Below are 18,336 nucleotides of genomic sequence, written 5' to 3' on the forward strand. Positions count from 1 at the left end.
AAGTGAACAGGTATTCCTCAAAATACAAAAAAGTAGCATTTAAAAAGAGCCCCCGAAATGCAAAAGTAGCCCCTGAAATTTGCCAAAAAAAATTAAAATGGAGCCCCTGAAAAAAAAATTGTAAGTTACTCAACTTTAAGCCAAAGTCAAACCTAACTCAAACAGGTTTTGATAACACACAATCTAATTACAAAACATTGTAAAACAATTACAAATACTTCCTTTGGTTGTTGATTGTAACTTTATAGTACATACATTTCCTCCATCTGTTTTGTTAATTGGACAAAAAGCTCCCCTTGTACATTGAAGAAGAGCTTTTTGCAGTGCTCCTCTACCGCTCTCCTTAAAAGATCTAGGAGAGCTATTTATTGCTCCCCTCATAATTATAAAACTGAGTCCCTGAAAATGCCTTTAGACAACATAAACATAAATATGGCAACATTCAATTTATTAATGTCATATATGCAGAGTTGCTAATTTTCCGGATTTTTCCGGAATTCCGGATTTTTTCCTTTGCTGAAAAATATTCCGGAAAAAAAAATTGATTGTCAAAGTGAAATCCGTAAAAATTTCCCCTCCAAATCTTGTCACGGAGTTCGCTACGGAGAGCGCAATTTCAATTTTGGATGGCCAATTTGCGCAGACGGAAAATTATTAGCGTTGTGCGCAGCATGAAGTTTAGCTGGTACTGTACTTGCACGGTACGCGCGAGCAATACATTGTAGCAGTTGCAAACGCCGCCCTATACCCTGCAGGGATACGGGTGTCAGCGCTATCCCAGTCGGGCGATCGCCCGGTAGAACCGCTCGAAGCACGGCCCTGTGTGGCTGCAATTGCCTGCTGCTGCGTGAGTGATTGGTTGTCTGCCGCGGGATTTCAGCTGAAAACCTATTTGCTACCATGAAATATGTGTTCTCTGGTGCGTATTCATCAATTCATATGTGTGAACTATCCATCATTTTGATAGAAATTGTGATTTATGGATTTTCAATAGTATAGGATCGTCTTGTTGATGAGTACAGTGAGTGAAAAAGGGCACCCCAGCTGCTACATACGCCCGTCCCGAGTCGCACCCATTGGCCGCAGCATATTAACCCGCAGCAGGTTAACCCGTACCGTAATGAGTACGGGTTACATGATTTTTTTTTTAGCACCTTTCTTGCCTATGATATGAAGTTTATTATGTCATTAATTATTTGTTATGTACTACTGTAGATTAATGATTTCAGCCCTCTAAAGAATAAGAAAACGTTCCAGCTTCAGGGGGCTTCGCCCTTGACCCCGCCAGGGGCCCTGGGCGGGCCCCTGGACCCCCGGCCTGGGTTTTCAGGATTTTTTTGAGCTATCAGTTGGCATCTCAGTATATGTTTAACAGGTTCAGCTTAGAAAATATTGGCAAGGAGTGGGCATTATATGGGGAATTAGATAAAATTCATACAGCTTTTTTTTTGCAAAACAAATAATATTTAGTAATAAAATAATCATGATTATTTGACCAAGCAATATTACAATAATTTATATGGGAGTAAATCAAAGCATAATATAACATAATCAAAATATATCTTGGAAAGTGTCTCAAACGATAAATAACACCCACAGCCTTGGCAACACGATTACATATGACACCAGCATGTTCATGCCACGTTAAAGGGAAAGTTCACCCTGAAGAAAACTTTGTTGCAAAAATAGCAGAAAAAATAGTAAAAAATATTGGTGAAGGTTTGAGGAAAATCCGTTATAGAGTAAGAAAGTTATTAGAGTTCAAAGTTTTGGATTTGTGACGTCATAAACGAGCAGCTGCCCCATGTGTTATGTAATATAAAATGCATGAATTTCAAATTTTGCATGGTTCCTGATGACTTAATTTTGTTGTCTATTCCTGATCGGGTGTGAAATGATTTGTCTATTGATATACAAAAGGTACAGTGAAAACCATTTTCAATTTTCTGAGAAAATGACATTTCATTGATTTTTTACCATTCGCTATGTAGGAATGCTGCTCGCATATGACGTCACAAATCAAATAATTGAAATTCTAATAACTTTTTAATTATTTGATGAATTTTTCTCAAACCTTCGGCAATATTTTTTATTATTTTTTCTGCTATTTTTACAATAAAGTTTTTGTCAGGGTGAACTTCCCCTTTAAGGAATGAACAGCTAGAAATTTTACACATGAAGTTTACTTCAGCAGCTACATCTCTTGATATGACCCCACTTGAACTTGCTGGTCGTGATCTAAGATTAGGCTTATTAGACATGATGTAAACAGGTACTGAGAATGTACAACGTTATAAAGTAGCCATATACACTCAGTCGTACAACTAGTAGAATTTCAAGTGTACACGAAAGGTATGTCGTATTGACAAGAGCAGACACAAAAATAAGTAGTTGGGACTACAACATTGTAGGTCATACAGACTGAGTATGGTAAGCAGACGACAAAGAAGAGTAAAAAACTTATGAATCAATAGTCAGTAATTAAAAAAAGGGCCTCCAGCGGTGCTTAAATGTAAATTGAGGTTAATCCATTGCAGCAAAAGATGACGGAATGACAAAAAGATGATAAAAGTGCATAATGACGGAGAGTTCCAGAGAGATATATGTCACAACTGTCACTTGTAATTCCACAAAATTTCACTATAACAAAATGCTGGCCATATTCAAAGGTCCATTTGTTGATTGGAAAGGATGAATCCAGGGGAGCGTTTCATGAAAGGACTTGTCAGACGTTTTATCCGACAAGTCCTGTTTTATCCGACAGTTACTATAGTAACAGTGCTTCTCAACCAATCAGAATCCAGGAAAGTTGTCAGATCTGACAACTTGTTGGACAAAAATAATGATGAAACGCCCCCCAGAAGTTCAAAAAGAGTGGGAACTCTGAACAACTAACTCTAACTCTAGCTGGCCAACGATAGTTGACTCTCGGCAAACAACAAATTAACTCAACAACAAGCTCTCAACAATCGGTAAACGAATCAACTCTCAAGTATACTCGGAACTATAAAAGCAAATGAAGACACCTGAAACATATATGAAGACCACCAAAGGGAGACAAGAAAAGTGGTCTCTTTGAGCAGAGTACTTTATGAACAAGTTCCTGTAATACATGTTTCAGTGAGAAATACTCGTGCTATTCAAGGAAAACCAGGCTTTGGTTTTTTTTTCTGAAGTCTGGTTAACTTAGACCATAGTCTAACTCTGTGCTAAAATTATGGAAAGCAGAATAAGTTGAAATTTAGTTTGCATTTTATGTTTCTAATGTTATGAATGATCTGAGTGACGGATGGCCTGATAAGGTGAACTTGTACTGTGAAGACCACTGCACACCTATGACTAGCTGTGACTAAGACCCCTGTTACATCTGAGAGATTCCCTACCTCGGGCCGGCCCGGGGCCTACCTCGGGTCGGAAAGAAATCAGATGTAAACATCCCAAACCTACCTCGGGCCACCTTTTAGCGAACCTACCCGAGACCACATCCAGAGGTAGTCTCGGGTAGGTATCGGGCCGGCCCCGGTCCACCGATTCGTAGATGTAAACGCACACAAGCTTTCGAACCTATCTCGGTCCGTTCGCCAGCTGTCAAATTACGTCATAGCGCGCGCTATCCCCTCCCCAGCCCCGTCGTTCTTCGAATGTTTTTGCGGCATGCGACATGTGAATTGTGATTGATAAAGTCTTTGATTCGAGTGAAAAGAAGCATTTTAAACGTATCCTTTTCAAGTCGATCATATCTTCAACGACTGCTGGGATCATTCTTTCAGAATCTCGGGTAACTTCAATTAGCGCGTGCGAATTATTCGGAGCCTAGATCGAGAGCGCCTTTTAAAAGTGTCAGCAATCGGATGCCGCTCGAAACAGTATAGATAGGGCGAAAGGGGAGGGAATGAACATTGTGATGTAAACAGACCACATTTCGGACTCGGTCCGTTCGCGAAGCTAATCCACCAATAATCCAGTCAAGGCTGCAAGTGGACTCGGTCGGGTCTCGGGTAGGAAACTTTCAGATGTAACAGGGGTCTAAGTTACCATCCCTATCCCATCCCTACCTTCCCTATTCTGTATCTATTTGTAATGACGTGGTAGCAATCGTACGACAGGTTACCATTTAAAACCAATCAGGTATTCACTAAAAAATAAAGGCTTGCAGTCATCCAAAATTGTTATATACATCAAAAGTATTTTTACAGTTAATATCCACCTATAATTTAAAGTATAATTTTTATTCACATTTTCGGAATATAAACGAAATGCTATTTGTTTCAAAACTGGATCATGGACTAGTCGCGAGTTGTGCGGTGGCCTTTAGAACCCAGAGTAAGACCAGAGTTTAAATGAAACTCAAGTTCAGAATATGGGCTGTGATTTTATAGACAGATGGTCTTTCTATACAGGTGATCTCTAAAGCATGTTTTATCGTGTATCTTTAATGAACAGATCTTTCAAGAATATACGAGCTTCTAAAACCCTTCTCAAGCGGGATAAGTATCATGGTGAAGGAATTAGAAACACACATAGTCGATTCGGGTGAGTTAAAGTTGATTTTGAGTTCTGGTAAGGAAATGGTGGGAATACTTATCTAGAAGAACAACTTTTAATCAAATTAATTCAGGCTTAAAATTATATTATGTGCTTTTCCTGGTTAGCTAACACAGGAAACAACTTGTGGGACTACACTTTTTCAGTACTTTTTTCTGATCTTCATTTGCTCATAACTCTTTTGTTGTACATTTTCCTGAAAAATTGTTTGGCAGATATCACTTATTTATGTTTTGGTAATTTTAGTTGTTGCCATTACTCGAGTTCATCTCTGATCAGATTAATCTGAAATCCAAAGTCTTTTCGTGCTTAAATGTGAATTCTTTGTTCTTCCACAATTAGAACCCCAAACTCTTTGTTCTTTCTTGATATGTACAAAACAAGATAAAGTATGGATAAAAATGAAAATCTTAGCAAAACATCTCCCAAGTTTCATTTTATTTGACCAGCCAACCCAAATAACAAAAATACATGTAAGCTGCCTAAAATGAACTTCGAGATTTTTGTTGAGTTTGAGAAAAGCACATAGAAAAGCACAAGATTAAGAAGGATATGTACATGTATATGTTGATCGACAACCCGCATAAGTGCTGTACTTGATTGAATGCAGAAGAAACTAATCAAGAACTTTAAAGAAAACGACATTTGAATTTAGGGTTTATTAGAACATGAGGTTTGCACCATGTGCAATCTCAATGAAATTTCCAAGAGAAACACTTTCAAGTAATTAGATTTGTCAATTTTTGCTTTTTGAACACCAAATTTACTAGTTTGGCTATTTACAGAAAACCTTCTCTGGTGACTTGGTTTTGGGGTGGCTGGTTACATATGAAGTATGCTTGGTGAACACATGCTAAACACTGCTACAAAATTTAATTGGCGGATTTTATTTAGATTTCATGATTTTCAGTGCATTTTTCCTTATACGAAATTCTGTGGCCTAAAAAGTTTTTTTTTAGTGTGTGTGTGTTTTAGTCTCAACTCCATAACTGTTTATAACCCTAAACATTAGCTTTATAGATTTTCTTTCTCATTATCACCACAATGGCCACAAGATATCAAAATATGATTGAATTGAAGGTAGTATGTTCGTTGTTTTTCAATACAGGTCAACAGGCAATAGCCGGTCTACATGGGGACAATGTAAGTGGAGTCATTTCACAATATTTGTATGCTCTAAATACCAGTTGTGGTAATGATTTCAAAATGAGTTGTACAGATTCCAATCAACTGTCCACCCAAGTGTCTGTATGTATGAATAAAAATAATATGTGACAAAGGATTCTGGAAGAAATGTGAAATAGCTGAGAAATCCAAAATGATGAGTATGGTATTTCACCGAAATGGGTGGTGGGTGTTTCATAAAGCAGTTCTTAAGTTAAAGGGGAAGGAAACCTTTGGAACAAATAGGCTTGTGTAGAAACAGAAAAATCAAAGAATAAGAATAAAGAAAGTTTGAGAAAAATCGGACAAATTTTGCATCATTCAAAATTTCATGTCGATCTTCATCTAAATTCCGAATCGTTTTTAGATATGCTAATGTCCTAAAACAAATAGAATACAAATTCATTCTTTCAAGATTGTCAGCCAGGAAGCTCTGAAGAGTTTGTTTATACTATTACGTAACAAGGACAGCTGCAATCCCACTCCATGCTGTTCATCAGCCTGTTGTGGTGGCAGGCATCGGTGTTATCGGCTCTTATCAGCAGCAGCAGTCACTAAATCGACCCCACCCCAGTTTAAACGCGAGAAATGCAACTTTCCCAAAAAACTGAAATTGGGGTGTCAATACCCCACTTGAGATCCCATTGACTAACACGCAAGGCATTATCAGCAGTCAGATGAACCCCACCCCAGTTTAAACGAGAGCTCTCCCAAAATCTGAAATTGGGGTTTCAAATACCCCACCTGAGGTCCCATTGACACAGCACGCAAGGCAATGGAGTTCCTGTGTTATAAGCTGGTGGGGTATTTTTTAAACACAGGATTCGCGTAATGTCAAACTTTTGTTGATCTCTTTCTTTGATTTTTCTGTTTTCACACAAGCTATCTTGTTCCAATGGTTTCATTCTCCTTTAAGAATGACTGGTGAACCTTTCTTATGCACAATATAATCACCAATGAATATTTTGATGGTGATGTCGTTTACCGTAAGACAAAAAAAGGATACCAGTCGTTCTTAAAGACATTCTTAACTTACTAAACAGCTTTATGAAACGGCCCCTTGGTGTTTTTCCAAGCAATAATAATACACTCTCCCGCATGTGATATGTGTTAGCAGTCTTCAGTGGGATTGTTTTTCAACTTAGATTTCATGATTTCACAACGTCGAGTTTATGTGACTGTACCAGCTCTACATCTATGATGATAAAGTGACAATTAATCTTGGTTTAACACACAGGTTCAGTTGGTTTAACAGTACCAGATCTAGATCTAGGATGATATGTTGACAATTAGTCTTGGTTTTTATACAGACTACAATTACGTTCATTTCACCTGAAACTTTATTACACTTTTTTCCATTGTTTATTATGAACATACAGATACCAGCCCAGTTTGTAGAAGCAATGCTGTCATTACATGGCAAATTTTCAGAAATGATAACAACAGTCTTCAATAAAGATCAACTCTTTACAAAATCATTAGATATGGTAAGTATTAGTAAGTAATTCAGTGTGTTTGAATCCTAGTCATGGCGTGTTTTCCTTCAGCAAGAAATTTATTCACACTGTGCTGCACTCGACCCAGGTGAGGTGAATGGGTACCCGGTGGGATTAATTCCTTGCATGTACTGTGCCAATGATGTTAGCTTGAGCTAAAGCCGGGATAATGATAGCAAGCGCTTTGTATCCTCAGGCAAAAAACGCTATATAAGACCAGACTCTCATCTTTTAAAAACCCAAATTTAATTCAAGGACCACAACTCTGGAATTCTGTTTCTCTAGATATCAAGCAATCAGTTTCATTAAATGTTTTAAGTCAAAATCAAGGCAATTTATGTTAAAGAGTTATTCATCAAGTTTGTTTGTATAAATTATATCTAGGTATTATAGGCACCCCCCCTTTACCTTTAGGTTGTAGTTTTAGTGATCATTGTTATTGAAGTCTTTGTATAATATTATGTTATAGGGTCAGCTGGTCACAAAGTTTGTTCCTCTCTTGCTGTCCCTCTCGTATTCAATCCAATGTTTAGTTGTATTTCTTGTTTTGTTTTTTTCTATTATACAAATAATGCACGTAAGCGCGTGCATGCAGGGCCAAATAATGAACTATGTGTGAGAAGAGCCAATGGATGAGGTCCGGAGGACCGAGTGCGGTATATCCATTTGGCGAGTCGAGCACAGAGTTCATTATTTAGGTCCTCTATGCACAAGAATGCCTGCATTGTTTGTTTTATACAACCTCCCATGTTACTGACTTGCTCCAAATGCTATATTTTATCGAAATTCTAGATAATTCCAGACCTCTCACTATCCTGCACTCTGACATCAGAGTGCAGGATAGTGCGTTTTGGATGCAATAGTGCAATTCGCTGAATATCATATGATCTGATTTGGACCAATCAGATTACAGAACTTTCTTGGGAGTTGTATAATTGTGAATATTATACTTTGTATATGTAATGTTTTTGTATGGATTTTATGAGCAAATAAATAGAAATTGAAGATATGCAAATCTGTGTTTGCTTGAAGGATGGAAGATTGTTTAAGCATGCATTCAGTGACAGCATGCAATGCTGCACATTTAGATGTACATTTGGTTTGCTTAATACTGTTAGTGCTTTAAAATTTGAAAAATGTCACCAATGCTGAGTCCAAGAATAGATCAGAAATTCCAAGATTAAGATCATATATCTTTTAGATCAAGATTAAAACTGTGAGACTAGGCTTAGTTTTGATATATAGATTGTATGTCATAATTAAACTTTGTTGAAATACGTGCTTTACACTTAAATCCTATTCAGTTATTAAAGTATTGCACAATACAACGAGTTGTACATTGTTTGACCTTTCTGTACTTTCTTTCTCTGTATCTCTCTTTGTCTACTAGGCATGTTCATCAGTAGTCAACAAGAAGCTTTCTCCAAAACACAATTCATGTAAATCACCAGAACTGGTAAATCAACAACTATTTGTTTTTCACATTATTAATCTCCGATTTTGTTTAATGTTTCAGAAAATGTGAGGACATTGCTTCTTGCTTGTCTTATTTTGGGTTGGTTGTTTTGGGTACATCTGTTCTTATTTTTCATTATAATTCATTTTTTTAAGGGAATATTAACTTTCATGATTGTATGCCCCCTTCGTAAATAAAGAAAAAGGATGGAAATGAAAAGAAAGTTTTCATAAAAATAAAGAATACAAGTATAGATAAATAGATTGGAAATGTAAAATAGATTACAAACTGATAAATCAAAAGATTGAAATAATGAATAATCAAATTCATAAGAAGAATTAATAATTGTGTAATGTTTCTTTCTTTGATTAAATTTTTTAATAACTGTAAGGGCTGACTTTTGTGAAATATTTGAACATATTAATATAAATTTGTTTGATTGTAGCAATAATATAAGATATAGCACACCGACATGGTGAAGTGTTTGAATTTGATTAATTGACTTTCATTTTTCATTTACTGGCATTTTTCAATGGTTTTCCTTTTTAACCATGCTGGTTTGATGCAGTTAAAAATATCTGTATAGATGTAATATTACCATAGATTTTATGTTCCGTGTTTTTGAAAGATTATTTTAGCAATACTGATAGTGATCCTTTGTCTATTTGATGATATGAGATTTCATGCAAACATGGTTCTGCTGCTTTCTGTCTCCAGCTGGCACGGCATTGTGATGCATTACTGAAGAAGAGTTCGAAAGGGAGCAGCGAATCAGAACTTGATGATAGGTTGGGGCAATGCATCCTGGTCTTCAGATATATAGACGACAAAGATATCTTCCAAAGGGTGAGAAACCAACTTTATTTGATTTCCTTATTACTTTATTTTGTTTCAGTTTCAGTTTGGAATTTTTTTCATATCACACGAAATATATTACTTGGTAACATTCAATAACATGAGACAAACAAGGGAATACAATAATTCCATCGAAATACTGCAATAGTAATACCATAGGAAGATCCATATGGAAGAAATTTTTTTATAAAGGTGAAATAGGGAAAGAAAACTACATAAAAGCAGATCTTGTGATTCATAGATTCTCTTTGAATTGATATTTCCCCCTTGTCTTCCTGATTTATGAAAAATAATTGCAGTATAAAAGATGAATTGTGTTACTTTTAATAGTATCAAATTAAATAATTTCTTGAATTAGCTGTACATGTGTGTGACAAATTAAAGTCCAGTAGAATATACTTGTAGAGTATTTTAAGTCACATTTTGCTAAATTCAACAATACAATATTGTCTTATAAATATTGATGTTATTTTTTTTTATTTTAGTATTAATATTTGTTTCAGCATTAATCTGTGATTTTATCAAAGGAGATGTAGGTCATAGGTTAGACAGATACAATTGATTGACAGGTTGTAAATTACACAGGAAATGCTTGTTTGAAATTAACACAAGTTGAGTGTAATTAACGAGGATGTTAATGTGGAGCTTGTTAGGGAAGAGGAATGTACATGAAATGGACTAACATTGTACATTTCTTGACCAGAATTTGTAAACAAGGAGGAATGAAATTTACATTGCACAGGCAGACAGTTCAAAAGGTCATTGAAAAATTAGCTTGAGGTTATTTCCATTTATCCACACCATTGGTTGTTCAAGAGAAATTATATGCTGTATGAGAGATGTTTGACAATATTTGTTTTTTTTTTTCGAATGATCAGATATTTTTCAGAAATGACATTAGGTTTGGTCTTTAGATTTGCTAATAAAGTCAGAGGTTTTGTTTTTGGTTGGAATTAAGGGGTGAGAGGCTTTAAGCAGAATAATTTTCACCAAATGACCATTTATTGGAAATTTGCCCTTAAATATCTTGTAGAAGATCGACTAGTGAATGTTTACCTGTACTCACATTATTTTTGTTTTCTACTTGCAGTTCTATGCACGTATGTTAGCAAAGAGATTAATACACGGTCTATCAACATCAATGGATGCTGAGGAAGCCATGATTAATAAACTAAAGGTATGATGATCTATTATAAAATGTTGATTTGAATCCTAATCAGGTGATTGGCTTAAATCTGTCATGTGACCAGTCGATTATTTGAGCTTAAAGTTCAATCCCCTAATGACTAGTAGATCTACTAATTACCAGTTCTATTAATCAGTCATTATTTTAAGTTGGAAATGGTTTATCAAAAGCTAGGATCCACATCACTATCTTATTAAACATTTAGGCTCGTATTCTGAACTCGGATTTAAATTAAACCCTGGTTTAAAGTTGTGGTTTAACTATGGAGAGCCAATTTGGGCACAATTTCCTAACAGGACACATCCAATTTATAAACTCATAGGACACCCAAGTATTGTGAAGTATTTATCTTCACTATGAAAGCAAAAGGAAACAAAATAGTAAACATAAGAAATACACAATACAAACAGATTTTTAAATTTTTTTACTCATAATTTTAGACCCAGGTTAACCTAAGTTAAACCTGACTTCAGAATGCGGGCCATAGCACACACCATTTTTCTTGAACGTTAGAATAATCAATTTCATGACATTTTCTCCGGGGGACGCTTACTCCAATGAAAAATCTGCATGTTATGCCAAACCTAAAATCTAACCTCAAAAACTAAATAAACCATAATCCTTCTCTTTCCATTATTCTGAACCAAAAACTCTTTCACAGTCCTAACTTTAACCATATGACCTCTGAGATAATAAGACTGTAGCAAATGTTGCAGGAGCATATGTCGTGTCACCAAATAATTATCCACACTTATTACCTTTGTAACCGACCACATTCCCTTGGCTGTGGTGTGTAGAACTTTCTGAAAGTTATCTTGTAGTGTAATTCTCACTTATGCCTTCGATTGTGTGTATTATTCAGGTGGGTGTTTCATAAAGCTGTTCGTAAGTTACGAGCGACTTTAAGAACGACTGGTGAACCTTTCTTACGCGCTAAGTAATCATCAATGAACATAACATTTACCACAAGAAAGGTTCACCAGTCGTTCTTAAAGCCGCTCTTAACTTACGAACAGCTTTATGAAACGGCCCCCTGGTGTAGTGGTTCTGATAGTTGTGTTGTAATCAGAGGGTCGAGTGTTCAAATCCCACCACGGCCTAGCGTCATTTGACAAGCCGTTATTCAACACTTTGTCACTCTCCACGCGGGTTTTTAATTGGTAATCAGTAGGATGCAGAAGCTAATATAGTATACCTAGCAAATGAGTTTCAAAACTAGCAGGAATACGCCCAAGGGAGTGGAGAAAGTGTAGGCAAGCCAGGATTGATGCCTGGGAGAATAATATATATGTATATGTAAACCATATCATTCAGTATCAGATGCTGTGCAAAGCCCCATTTAATTATTATTATCAATATGTCAACCACCTAGCCTTTTAAACCAGATATTGAATCCAATTGTTGCTATTAATTTATTATTAAAGTTTTATTTATTTTTATTTTCTTTTCTCCATTGGGCCATCCTCATTGACTGTATCATTGTCCTGATACTTAGAGAATATGAACATAACACTGATGATCTCAAAATTTGGCTTGTACCCTTTTTCCCTTCTTTCTCCATATACAGCAAGCGTGTGGGTACGAGTTCACTAATAAGCTTCATCGGATGTTCACCGATATGGGGGTCAGCGATGATCTCAATAACAAGTTTGCCAGGTTTTGCCAAGAAAAGGAGACGGATCTCGGGATCAACTTCTCTATCTACGTCCTCACGGTGAGTGGAGTACTATATTCAACGAGTTTGGGTCAATATTGCACAAATCAGGGATGAGTGCATTATTTGCCATAACAAGGGGAATGTGTCTGATATCTCATTGAAAATAATAGTAATAATACCTTATGTCAATTGCTTACCCCTATAAGCACTGGACTATTTGTGATGGATTGAGGACTGGCAGTTGGGGGGGATTGGGACATCATGGCCTACTTATAATCTCAGCTGCCTTCTCCCACAACCGTGCCAAAATTTGGCACACACTTTCTTTACAACATACAACAATCCAGTATAAACAAAGTTATGAAATAATTTTTTAAGCACTGTAAATAAAATATGCAAATTTAGTTGTGGAAAGATAAATTTGCATATTTAACACAGCTAATATCACTTAGGGTTTTCATATATTTTTTTGCCAGATTTCATCTTTTAGTCTTATTCATTGGTTTCCACAAAGATAATTTGCTATGATTATGATAAAGTAAAAACATCCACAATATATTGCTTTTGTGTTAATCAATAGTGACAGTAGCAATTTTTTTACTGTCTTCACTCGATTCTACACTCAGAGCTAGAACAATAGAGTGACCTAGCCAGAACAATATATTCATGGGACCAGTCCATTTGTTCTGGCTCCGTGTCTAAAGTTGAGTGTGATGTATTGTCAAAGATTGCTCACTGGGACTCTGTAACATCTTTTCTTTTCTCCCTATTTTCATAGACTGGTTCATGGCCTCTTGGCCAGTCTGCTCTCACACCGTTTGCAATGCCACAAGAATTAGAGAAGAGTGTTAGAATGGTAAGAGGAATTTTACAATTAAGCTTAAAGGGATTGTGTAACTTAATTTAGAATTTTAAAATTTATTTTTCTCTTTCATATAATACTGTAATTATTGCAAACCTTTAGATCAGAGATGAATCACCAAAGATTTTTAAGCTAATAGGTCAATAATTGCTGCGATAAGTTTAGGGTATCTTCTTGAAACATTATTGCATGCTCTGACAACATGTAGAGCCCTACAGCTCAGATTTTTACAAACCGATCTCAATTTTCAGAGAAAATTGCATTTTATTGGATTTTTATCGTATGACCAAAGCTAAAATTCTGAAACGACACAACTCTTGCTCTTTGAAGGATTTTTTGCCAAATTTTCACCAGTATGCTTGTTTTTGTGCTTTTATTAGAACAACCTTCATGCCAGGGTGTACGGTCCTTTAACATATGGATGTCATTGACTGTTCTTGCAGTTGTGATTTAAAAGTTATACAACTTTTCTTGTGTATTAGAAAACAGAGAGAAATTTCAGGATGGCACTACATATAGGGAGTCAGATGTACATATTTTATGAAATTGCCCTTTTACTAAAGTTAGGACAATTTTGAACAGCTTCCATCATTGTCTATTGGCCCTAGATTTTTCTCTTCAAAACCTCTCATAATTCAGTATACCACATAATTCAAATTCATGTCTTTTTTATTTCTTTCAGTTTGAAATTTTCTACAGTGAAAAGTTCCCAGGAAGGAAACTAACATGGCTGCATCATTTGTGTACAGGTAAGATTTTTCCTTTTGATGATTGTGTCAATAATTGTGATGATAATAATGAAATGTTCAACTTTGTGTTCTTTTAATTCAAAAATACACTGAATACAATTATGTACAAATTAAAAATGTCAAGGACAATATTGTAGCCATTACTTGTGAGAGTGGACCTTTTTACCTAAAGTCAATGATGATGATGATGACAGTGGTGGTTGTGGTGATGATGATGGTGGTGGTGGTGATGGTGATGATGGTGATGATGATGATGATGGTGATGATGATGGTGATGGTGATGATGATGACGATTATGATGATGGTGGTGGTTTTATTGTGATGATCATCATGACAATCATATGTTCATGAGGAGCAACTTGCCAGGACTTTTCTAGTTCATTTATTTTTCAGTCAACTGTTATCATTGCTCTTTGTTATAATTTTATCCATCACAAGGTGAATTAAAGCTGAACTACTTGAAGAAGCCGTACATCGTAACCACCACAACGTTCCAGATGGCTGTATTGCTCATGTTCAACAACCAAGACACCGTGCAGTATTCAGAGTTAATCAATAGTACTCTGATCAATGAGAAAGAACTCGTTAAAACTGTCCAGTCTCTCATAGATACCAAGTTCATCGAACAGAATGATGAGGTAATGATGGTGGTGGTGGTGGTGATGGTGATATTATGATGGTGTTGGTGGGGATGATGATGTTGATGATGATGATGATGATGATGGTGGTGGTGATGGTGGTGATGTGATGGTGATGATGATGATGATGATGGTGGTGGTGATTGATGATGCTGAAGATGATAGTGGTGGTGGTGGCGGTGATGTGATGGTGATGATGATGATGATTATGAAGATGATGATGATGATGATTGATTATGATGATGATGATGGTGATGATGTTGATGATGATGATGATGATGGTGGTGGTGATTGATGATGCTGAAGATGATAGTGGTGGTGGTGGTGATGATTGTGGTGATGATGATTATGGTGATGATGATGGTGATGATGATGATGATGATGATGATGATGATGAAGATAATGATGAGGAAAGTTATACTCATTGCGAACCCCCCCCCCCTCGGTATGGTTTTAACCTTGCACTATCCATTTTCATTTTCTATATAGGGCCCAATCACAGAGAGCACATGCTTCAAACTAAATCTTGCATACTCTAACAAGAGGACAAAGTTTAAGATTACAACAGCTATCCAGAGAGATCCACCTCAGGTAAATACTTTGCTAAAACTTTAATTTGTTTTTGTTATTGACATATTTTTATATTTTTTTATAATATTTTTTTACTGTTGTCCAATTAGTTGTGGGCTGTTTCAACAAGATTTTGTAGAGTTACCCATGACAGAATAGAGACCCATTGTAGAAAGATATGCAACCAAATCCAAAGCCAGTATTGTGAAGTCCAATTTAACCAAGGCCATTGTCTAACTTCGTGTTAAAATTATGGCAAGCCAAAGATGTCAAAATTTATTTTTTTTACATCATATGTGTCCTGTCTTTACTTGGCTCTTCCTCATGATTTAATGATGAAGAGAATTATTTCAGTAATTATTCCCAGTCAATTTTGAATGATTGGATGGTTTCAAATGAGCTGGCAAATTAAACTTATACTGTAAGAGATGCCTGACACAGTTGGCTATCCATATTTAAACCACAAGTTTAGACCAGAGTTTTGATGAAACCAGAGTTCTGAATATGGGCCCAAGAATCAAATGCAACCTGATTTTGAGTAAAGTAAACACACTTATATTTGAGTTGCCTTTAAATGCAACTGTCACTGCAATAGGCTCGTGATCATTATAAAGTGCCAAAATATAAGATTAAAGATGACCTCAAGTGCAATTCCTCTAAGAAAGGAAATGTGTACAATGCTTGCTTTGGAAAATACATGACATGAGTAAAACATAGGCAATTTAATAATGCCTTTTCACGATTGTGTATTTCAGTTATTGTAACTATTTTGGTTAGCTTTGCTCTGTTTTGGTTTATAGCAAGAAGTAGAACAAACTCACAACGCAGTGGACGAGGATAGGAAGCTCTATCTCCAAGCAGCCATCGTCCGAATCATGAAAGCACGCAAGAAACTCAAACACAATATGCTCATACAAGAGGTAAAGAGTAAGATGGCAGGATTGTGCGTAGAGGGGTAGAAAAGACCGAGTGAGGAGGGGGGGGGGGTAATAAAGTCGTATAAACTAGCAGTTATTGTTAAAATCCTGGATCCATTCAAGAAATTCAAATACAATAAGATACTACAAGAGGTTGGTTGGTGGGAGAGATAGCAAGATTGTGTGTGGATAGGGGGAGAGAGAGAGAGTCAGAATCTTGAAGATCTCATTAGCATGCTCCCAAGGGAGTGAAGAGAGGGCATACATTGCATGTGGGCAAGCCAGGATGTGATTACTAAGGTAATAATTAGAATTTAAGGTGCTTCGAAGCAAAATAGTAAGTGTTATATCAGTGCAACTATTATTATTATATTTTTTTGCTTTGTTTTTAGGTAATATCTCAGGCCAGGTCTCGCTTCTCACCCAGCGTCAGCATGATCAAGAAATGCATAGAGGCCCTCATCGACAAGCAGTACTTAGAACGGACACTCAAAGCCGATGAATACGCCTATGTGGCATAGCCTCGTCCTCGGTCCAACCCATTCATCATCCCGTGGTGTCGCAGTGAACACTTTGGCTGTTTGATGATTTCATGTAGGAGATGGACACTGTGAAGTGTTTGTGCTTCATTTTCACTTGGCCAGTGTGTGAAGGTCGAGAAGATCACTTGCTTGAAATTAAATGAAATGAGGAACTGCCGAACTGGAGCTGTAGAATGATTAGTGCCGCAAGGGGACAAAGTCAGTGCGAACAATGTCGGTGTTTTATACCGAAAAAGCTGCCTTTCTGTTAGTGATGGTCTAAAACTCTGCCATTATTGACTACAGAGTTCTGTACTTCCCATAGACTTTGTATGGGCAGAATGAGGTTCCAGTAAACAGGAGGTTAATAGAGCAAGAGGATGATGAATTTAGCAGAGCTGAACGGATGAACCTAGGATTTTATGCAGGAATACATGAAGCTTTCACCAAGAGCCATTATGGGAAGCTACAGCGTTTCATCCAGCAAGGAGTATTTGGATCATCCTTACTACTCAATATCAACAATTGCTGTAGAAGAGGACATGCAGATACAGAAATTTATTTGGATATCAATTTTTTTTTTAAATGAGCATGAGCATTGCAGTTCTTTTCACCCAATTCTTACCAATGTACCTTGCATGATGTGGACCCATCTCAACTTCCTGATTTGTATTCCACCTGTACCAGAGTTTCTTTGCTGCGAAGATGTCGTCGCATGCACCGCGAACCGTCCGCTCTGTTACGATGCCCACTGTAGCGTAAATAATTCACTTAAAGAAAATATAAAGATACAGGATGAAACTTTGAAACCTGAACTTTTGAACAAATAAACTGTTTGCTCTCCTTGTAGGTGCACTTATTGCTGGTTTAAAAAAAAGCTTTTCTTTAAATGCTTTTTCTGCCAAACTAAATTTCGCATCGAAGTGCGCAGAAAGGACGATTCGTGGTGCGTGCGACGATGTGTTGTCTTGCATTTAGCGACCGTGTGGCCTCCAATTTACTCTTGGGTGAAGAGAATGATCAAAGATTTCAACCTTGATTCAATCCATCTTAAGTACATTCTCTTTACCGCTTTGCCACAAGGATTTGATGCTGCCAATGATTTATTTTCTATTACAATAAATGTAGTTATACCCTGGGCTTGATGTCGTGACCATTATCAAATAAGCCTGCTGAATCTATGGTAATATAATCTCAAACATATTTAATAATTTCTTTGATATGGGCTTTCCATAATCTTGGAATGGATTTAGATGAAAGTTGAAGTTAAATTGTTTTATAGCCAGAATAAGAATTTCAAGTGTTATTTTATGTAGTTGGGCACAGCAAATGCCCATATTCTGGGCCCCATTGCATAAAAGTTACTTCTGTGGTAACTTGCTTGAAATCCTTGATTCTGATTGGCTGGTTTAGCATAAAAGTTACTATCATGGTAACTTTGCCATCCAATGGTAACTACCATGTAACAATGCTAAACCAGCCAATCAGAATCAAGGATTTCAAGCAAGTTACCACAGAAGTAACTTTTATGCAATGGGGCCCAGAATATGGGCATTTGCTGTGCCCAACTACATAAAATAACACTTGAAATTCTTATTCTGGCTATAAAACAATCTGGGTGTAGGGACATATTAATTATGCATATAGCCATGAATTACATTATCAACATTAAGTGCTTTTCCACGTGTGTAATAGATTTTATAGGCCAAGAAACTTTTAA

The 18,336-nt window shown here is 36.4% G+C and overlaps 1 protein-coding gene across 1 annotated transcript in view; it reads left to right on the forward strand.

The window, feature by feature from the left end:
* LOC121426204 (cullin-2-like) overlaps positions 1 to 18,026 on the forward strand; it is a 32,664-nt gene extending 14,638 nt beyond the window's left edge. The window contains exons 10-22 of the mRNA XM_041622418.1: positions 4,444 to 4,533; positions 5,654 to 5,688; positions 7,089 to 7,196; positions 8,596 to 8,661; positions 9,379 to 9,507; positions 10,607 to 10,693; positions 12,270 to 12,416; positions 13,138 to 13,215; positions 13,904 to 13,970; positions 14,409 to 14,608; positions 15,098 to 15,199; positions 15,979 to 16,098; positions 16,488 to 18,026. Coding sequence (XP_041478352.1) covers positions 4,444 to 4,533; positions 5,654 to 5,688; positions 7,089 to 7,196; positions 8,596 to 8,661; positions 9,379 to 9,507; positions 10,607 to 10,693; positions 12,270 to 12,416; positions 13,138 to 13,215; positions 13,904 to 13,970; positions 14,409 to 14,608; positions 15,098 to 15,199; positions 15,979 to 16,098; positions 16,488 to 16,616 — 1,358 coding nt within the window. The 3' untranslated portion in view covers positions 16,617 to 18,026. The remainder of the gene's footprint in view (positions 1 to 4,443; positions 4,534 to 5,653; positions 5,689 to 7,088; positions 7,197 to 8,595; positions 8,662 to 9,378; positions 9,508 to 10,606; positions 10,694 to 12,269; positions 12,417 to 13,137; positions 13,216 to 13,903; positions 13,971 to 14,408; positions 14,609 to 15,097; positions 15,200 to 15,978; positions 16,099 to 16,487) is intronic.
* The last annotated feature ends 310 nt before the right edge of the window (positions 18,027 to 18,336 follow it).

Source organism: Lytechinus variegatus, chromosome 13, assembly GCF_018143015.1.
Source record: "Lytechinus variegatus isolate NC3 chromosome 13, Lvar_3.0, whole genome shotgun sequence".
Taxonomy (NCBI): Eukaryota; Metazoa; Echinodermata; class Echinoidea; order Temnopleuroida; family Toxopneustidae; genus Lytechinus; species Lytechinus variegatus.